This window comes from Gossypium hirsutum, chromosome D11 (assembly GCF_007990345.1).
Source record: "Gossypium hirsutum isolate 1008001.06 chromosome D11, Gossypium_hirsutum_v2.1, whole genome shotgun sequence".
Taxonomy (NCBI): domain Eukaryota; kingdom Viridiplantae; phylum Streptophyta; class Magnoliopsida; order Malvales; family Malvaceae; genus Gossypium; species Gossypium hirsutum.
In genome coordinates this window covers 60392825-60398824 of record NC_053447.1, presented here as the reverse complement: position 1 = coordinate 60398824, position 6000 = coordinate 60392825, and the positions used below count along the sequence as shown (strand labels likewise).

General features: G+C 31.7%; 2 protein-coding genes across 3 annotated transcripts; both read right to left on the bottom strand.

Annotated features, from left to right (window-relative positions):
• Positions 1–1182: 1182 nt before the first annotated feature.
• On the bottom strand, positions 1183–5079 carry LOC107939618 (sugar transporter ERD6-like 15). 2 transcript variants are annotated; one of them, XM_016872962.2, is made up of 17 exons: positions 4665–5079; positions 4504–4566; positions 4339–4428; positions 4203–4262; positions 3897–3962; positions 3731–3796; positions 3573–3648; positions 3426–3488; positions 3091–3183; positions 2924–3004; positions 2754–2838; positions 2616–2659; positions 2468–2530; positions 2003–2385; positions 1866–1922; positions 1669–1783; positions 1183–1579 (listed from the first exon to the last, which is right to left on the bottom strand). In XM_016872962.2, exons 1-9 carry the CDS (start codon positions 4854–4856, stop codon positions 3167–3169), a joined length of 693 nt encoding a protein of 230 aa, XP_016728451.1. In that variant the 5' UTR covers positions 4857–5079; the 3' UTR covers positions 1183–1579; positions 1669–1783; positions 1866–1922; positions 2003–2385; positions 2468–2530; positions 2616–2659; positions 2754–2838; positions 2924–3004; positions 3091–3166. The 2 variants fall into 2 exon arrangements, with proteins under 2 accessions (XP_016728451.1, XP_040960580.1); XM_041104646.1 differs by having other exon boundaries at positions 2943–3004.
• LOC107939620 (sugar transporter ERD6-like 5) lies at positions 1455–2965 on the bottom strand. The gene is made up of 9 exons (XM_016872964.1): positions 2924–2965; positions 2754–2838; positions 2616–2659; positions 2468–2530; positions 2326–2385; positions 2003–2056; positions 1866–1922; positions 1669–1783; positions 1455–1579 (listed from the first exon to the last, which is right to left on the bottom strand). The coding sequence occupies exons 1-9, from the start codon at positions 2963–2965 to the stop codon at positions 1455–1457; spliced, it is 645 nt and encodes a 214-aa protein (XP_016728453.1).
• Positions 5080–6000: the final 921 nt, after the last annotated feature.

The window sequence follows — 6000 nt, the reverse complement described above, 5'->3', positions numbered from 1 at the left end:
TGGCTAGTATTCATAATGCTTTTCTTGATGATGGTTTTTGAGAAAGCTATTTAGTTTTTGGAGAATGAGACATTTGCAATGTATCTCTCTAATTGGACTTGATAAAGACATATTAGTCTTTCAATCAATTTGCTCGTTTCCGATTAGACTAATAACACATTTAGATTATCTACTAATGTAAGTTGTCTTTCTGTATTACAATCTGACCACGTAATAACACTTAGTATTAGTTAAACGTTAGATAATCAGTAAGCCAATATTTGCTTTCATTTTGCTTTGCATGCAAAAACTGTTGAAGACAATATACAAAGGATATTAATGTAACTGATGGATATTTTAGTAAACCAATTTATTCAAAATATACAAGTATACATACACGAATATACTACACTAAGGGCATTAAATTCCAACAATTATTAACTTTTTAGAAAAGCATTTATCATTTGTGACTTCGTATCGAATTGTTTTAATAAATTAACTTTTTAATGTTTTATATATCTAAATTATTTTAAGGGTACTTTTGTCTTTTTACATTTTTAATAAAATCAGCATAAAATTTGCATATGTTGAGATTTTATCCCATGCATATAAAATAAATGAAAAATAATATATTATAAACTTAAAAACATACTAAGCTGGGTTAATCTCAAATTTTGAATTTAATAGAGAAATAGAAGGATAAATATTCTAATTGTTGAACCACAAAAGCAAGTAGCTCATTGGGTTGCAAAGTATACTTATTTATGAAGCTCATTCGAAATTTATAAAGGTTTAGCCAAAAATATTAAACTCGAAAAATAGACTTAAATAAAAAAAATAGATCTGCTAAAAATATGGGTCGAGATTGAGCTTGAACATTTAATACTCGAGTTTGGCCCGATCCATTTTTAAGTTAGTAACATTTTATATTATGTTATTCTATATATTATGTAATTTAAAACACATAAAAACTAAATAAATAGTAATATATAGTATTACTATAATGTAAAAAAATAAATTATGTTAAAGATGAGAATATATAAAATTTTAATAAATAAAATATTAAATATTAAATTAAAAATAATATAAATATATTTTTAAAAAATAATGTGGGTAGATTTAAAATAAGATCGAATTAATCATTTATAAATATGACTAGACTTGATAAATTTTAAGTAGATATTTTTAATTAAAACTGAACTTAAAAAAACCCCAAAATATATTAATATCATATTTAAATCCAATATGCATTAAATAAAGGTGAGCTAATGCATAAGCAGCATGGTTCTGATCTAGCATTTGATAGAGACAAAGACAGATACGATAATGTTATTGGGTTTTAGCCTCGTCACGGCCCATTGTCACCTATTCATATCGATGGCATGTTGTAGCTGGGAGAAAGCCATGACGCTAAAGAGTTTGGCATCTACAGCAGCAAGACAGATCAAATTTTAAAGCAAATTGCTGATGGTATTTCAAACTGAAGAATGACTAACTGATGCTTGTATTTCCTCCAGTGTTCGTCCTTTAGTCTCGGGCACCATTGTTGCTGATAGGATGAAATTTGCACAGCAAAAGGCTGAAAATATAAAGAATGTCCCTGAAACAATGCCAAAAGAAAAGCAGTCATTTGTAAGATAAAAGAAGCTTGAGAAATATTATGACAAAAATGAACAAGGCATGAATCACCTGTTGAGCTCCATTCACGTAGGAAATTAAAGTAGTATGCAACAACCCAACCAGTGAAACTGCCCATAAAATTACATATGCTTCCTGCCGAACCTTTTACATTTATTGGAAATAACTGTGACGCAAGCAATTATTGTTCAATATGTTGTTGAAATAGATGAATGAAAAACCAAACAAAGGCAAAACAATTTGTGGACCTCTGATAATAACAGCGAAGGTATTCCTGCGCCAACTATGGTAGATCCCGTGTACATCTGAAAACATAATCCAATGTTTAGAATGGTTAAAAAAAAAGCGAGAAAAACAAAGTGGAAGGGAAAAATGAATTACTTACCAATAAGCCAATGAATGCCAAAACAGGACTACCTTGATCCCACAAATTAAATTCCTGCTCATTCATCATTGTATAGGCAATAGAGGTATATTTTTAACCATAATGACATGTAAGTATATAGTTATGGAAAACAAAAGCTTCAAAACGTATAAACATGTCACTTGGATTCAAACTGAGGGTGAGGTCATTGGTACTTTTGAGGGCAATAAAACTATCTTAAGGGATAATCACTTTGATGTAAGCTTAGGCAAGGGTGATGACCAAATGTCTGCACATTCAGTGATGAAGAGGAGATGTCCGATTCTCGGTCATTATATTAGTACCTTTAAGAAAAATGATAATCCTGTGAGGAAGCTACTGAAACACAATACAGCTGTAGACACCTGATAAACACAATAAACTCATTGTTCGTTAACAATGCATTTTACTGGACAGATTATTACAAAATGTTTATCCTTTGCTTACCAGTAGGAGCGGTCGCCTTCCTAATTTATCAATGAGGAGTATACCCGCAATTCCAACTATTGTCTGCAAAATAGAACTACAATTCTTTAGTTACTGAGACATAATCCCATCAATGGAGACTTTTGCTTCCGAAAATGACAGTGAAAACCTGAGTAGCAGCCAGTGTGATGAGTCCAACCATACTAGATAAACCTTTCAATTGTCACAAAATAGAACTTTATATAGTTGAACTATTCATACATTTTCTTCAAGTTTTTATGGAGATTGTTAAGACCAATGGTATTACCAGCTGAAACAAAGATAACACCAGAATAAAACGCAAACGCATTGACTCCTCCCAAATTCATTAGGATTATCATTCCAGCAACAGTCTGTACGGAAAACAAGAGGTATAGCAATGAATTATACAGAAAATATAAAGAAATTGATCAATTCCATCCAAATTACTTGTCTTACAAGCAATTGTCGAACATACTTCTTTTGAAATATTTCTAGCATTCCTTCCTTTGAGAAACTTTTAAGAGATTCCACAAAATCCTGTAAAAGAGTAAGCTGAGACAACCAAAAATCGTGCTATTATTAAAGTTTAATACTTATTTTAAGTAATAAAAAATAAGGGTTACTTTTATTTCAGCTGCTTCATTAAAAATATCAGCTTTATTTCCCCTGAGGCACAACAAAACTTCTTCAATCTCTTCGTCACGGCCAACTTTTGCCTGCACAGAAATACCAAATTGGAGATTTGAACAAAAAGAAGCAACCATGTAGAAACTCAAAACTGTACTTGTGAGACATCTCTTCTAGGACAAAACTGTAAGACTTCCATACGAAAACGATCAATATCTTACAGGTTGGTGCGGATTAGTAATGAAATATTCTGTTTTCCTTTCACTTCAATATTTAAGATGGGCATTACTCCTTAGCTATGAAATTTTATAAAAAATCAAACCAGACTCACCAGCCATCGCGGATTCTGGTATGAAGAAGAGTGGTAGCAGTTGAAGTAGACCGGGAATAGTAGCTGTATGAAAAATCATTCTGGAACAGTTACAAAACTATCAGATTGTCTAACCAATTTCCTACGCCTTAAAGAAATTTAAGTTACCTATGAGAGCCAATGTGCGCCAACTGACAAAGGAACCGATAACATACATGAACGATATGCCCCAACCAAGCGTCAACTGCAGAACAAGTAGTAGTCCAAGAGCTATGAACCAATATGTTCATTGCAGCCTAATGTTTGATTTATGATAAAAAGTTTACCGCCGGTATGGCTGAAAATCTTCCTCTTACATTCTTTGTTGTTATTTCAGAAATATAGATGGGCATCTGTTTGGGATCGGAATGTAAATACGATTATCCATCATAAGTCAAACATTTAACAACAAAGGAGTAAAAAATGTATCAAACGAAACTTGAGATGAGTTACCAAGTAAGTGAAATTTCCAATTGTGAATCCTAGTGATAGTCTTCCAAGGTCAAGCAACCAAGGGGTCTTCACAAAACAAATGAAAACATGGTCTTATGAAATGAAAGCAAGCAATGGCAAATTGATCATAACAGCTTTAACTAGTCCTGAAAATCCTCTATTTGATCCATCCCTGTCTTAAAGCCCGGATCCTAGTTAGCATTGTGATTCGTCATGGAAAAGGAAATGCAAGTTTATCTCCAACTTGGTACATGAATCATGCATGTTGTAAACGAAAAGCTTATGAAAAAGTAGAAGAGCTGAAACCTTTGTAAATGCTATGGCAAGCCAGCCACCGATGTAGAGCAAATTCAAAATCCACATGGTCTGATTCAAGATATGAAGTTAGAAAGTTTGTAAGATACTAGCAAGTTAATATTCAGCAATTCTTGACAAAGCTTACCATTTTCCGACCAAGCAAATCTGTTATCTTCCCACTTATTGCAGCACCTAGAAGTGATCCAATACTCAGAATTGAACCAAAAAATGAAAACTGCAGAAACAGAGAAGTGACTGTAAAGTTCAAAACTCTTAAAATCTGATCAAAATTAGTGGATTGAAGATTGACCTCAGCAACAGAAAGTCCCAAGTCTTCCATGATTGAAGATTGAGTAGGCGATGAATATCCCAGCTGCCATGAAATCAAACAAAATATTGAGTTGGTTCTTGGGAAAGTTCCATAAACTTCAAATCTGTTTTAAAAAAACCTTGCAGTGAAAAAGCACGTACAGCACAGCCAGACCCAAAGGCAATACAAGCTGCCACAAAGATGCTAAGACCAAGAATGGTGGTAACATCGGAAACAGCCACCGACCCTCCATCCCCAACACCAACACCACTGTTTTCTTCATTGTAAACAAGGTTGTCGTTTCCTTGTCTTACAAGCAAAGACTCAGTTGCTTCGGTTCTTTGCTGCTCCATAGCTCGTTTCACTTCAAAGACCCGTAACTGTATTATGCTAACAGCATCAATAGTGTGTATATATATATTCCAGAAAGGAAGTTAGTAGTCTCAGAAAGGGAGAAAGTGGTGCAAATTCTAAAAATTGAATAATGAATGAGACCTTGAAAGGTTCGTTTAAAAGGTGGAGAACGTGGTAATTAATTTTTGGGCAGTTGGGTTCTGAAGAAAGTTTGAGTTTGGGACATCCTTTCTATCACACTCGAATTAAGGTTCAATTAGCAACAAAGCCAATATTTCAAATATTGAAATAATAAAAATAAAATTTATAATTAGCCATTTGAATAACTCAAAGAAATAAAAACTATTTAATTTCCAACTTGAAATATAATCTATTATTTTTAATTGTTTTTGAATAACAATTAATATTGTGGGAATATTTGAGTTGAGTTAAATTATTTAATGCAGGTGGCTAAACACGCACTTAATTAAAAAAATGACCCATCAATAATTTGGTCAAGAGCGGTAACAGATATTCCTTTGATTAGGATAAGCATTGGTTTGGTTGAGTTCTCAAATTTGCAATGAGAAAGAAATACAAATACTTTCAGTTTAGATTTTGTTTTCTTAAATAAAAAATATTGTAGTCTATATTTTGAAATTTCATTTTAGATATATAAAATTGAATAAATACAAATATTGGTTGGTTGGGTTTGAAAACTAAAAATTAACATTGATTGAATAAATTTATTTTTTCTTTCTTTCTCTTCTCTTCTTCATAGCACAATTATTGGTAAATGCCATTTAAAAAAAAAACAGATTAATCATTTTTGTACATTATTTTAGGAGATAAGCCATTTAGCGACGAGTAAGTATGTACTTTTTAAATTTAAGTTATTTTGAAATTGCAGCTCAATCAATAATTTTAGTATTGACTTTTGATTGTTATAAAAATTTTAAATTTAAATATTGATATATTTATACATTTTTTAAAATAACTTAATCGAGGCAATAACTCGCCAATGTGACCATTGTTATGTAAATTATTTTATTTTAAAAATTAAAAGGTTGTGTACATATAACTTAAGTTATGTTAAAATTGATCGGGCTAAAGAAAGATTTATTGTTCAGCATATTCTTTTTATCAGTGTTTGATTACTATAAC

Coding starts and splice junctions, on each gene's coding strand:
- LOC107939620 (XM_016872964.1), bottom strand. CDS start 2,965: ATGCTAGAAATATTTCAAAAGAAGTATGTTCGACAATTGCTT. Junction 2,386..2,467: donor GAAGGCGACCGCTCCTACTG/GTAAGCAAAGGA, acceptor TGTGTTTATCAG/GTGTCTACAGCTGTATTGTG. Junction 1,923..2,002: donor TGGCATTCATTGGCTTATTG/GTAAGTAATTCA, acceptor TTATGTTTTCAG/ATGTACACGGGATCTACCAT.
- LOC107939618 (XM_016872962.2), bottom strand. CDS start 4,856: ATGGAGCAGCAAAGAACCGAAGCAACTGAGTCTTTGCTTGTAAGACAA. Junction 4,263..4,338: donor ATTTGCTTGGTCGGAAAATG/GTAAGCTTTGTC, acceptor ATCTTGAATCAG/ACCATGTGGATTTTGAATTT. Junction 3,649..3,730: donor GATTTTCAGCCATACCGGCG/GTAAACTTTTTA, acceptor CTTGTTCTGCAG/TTGACGCTTGGTTGGGGCAT.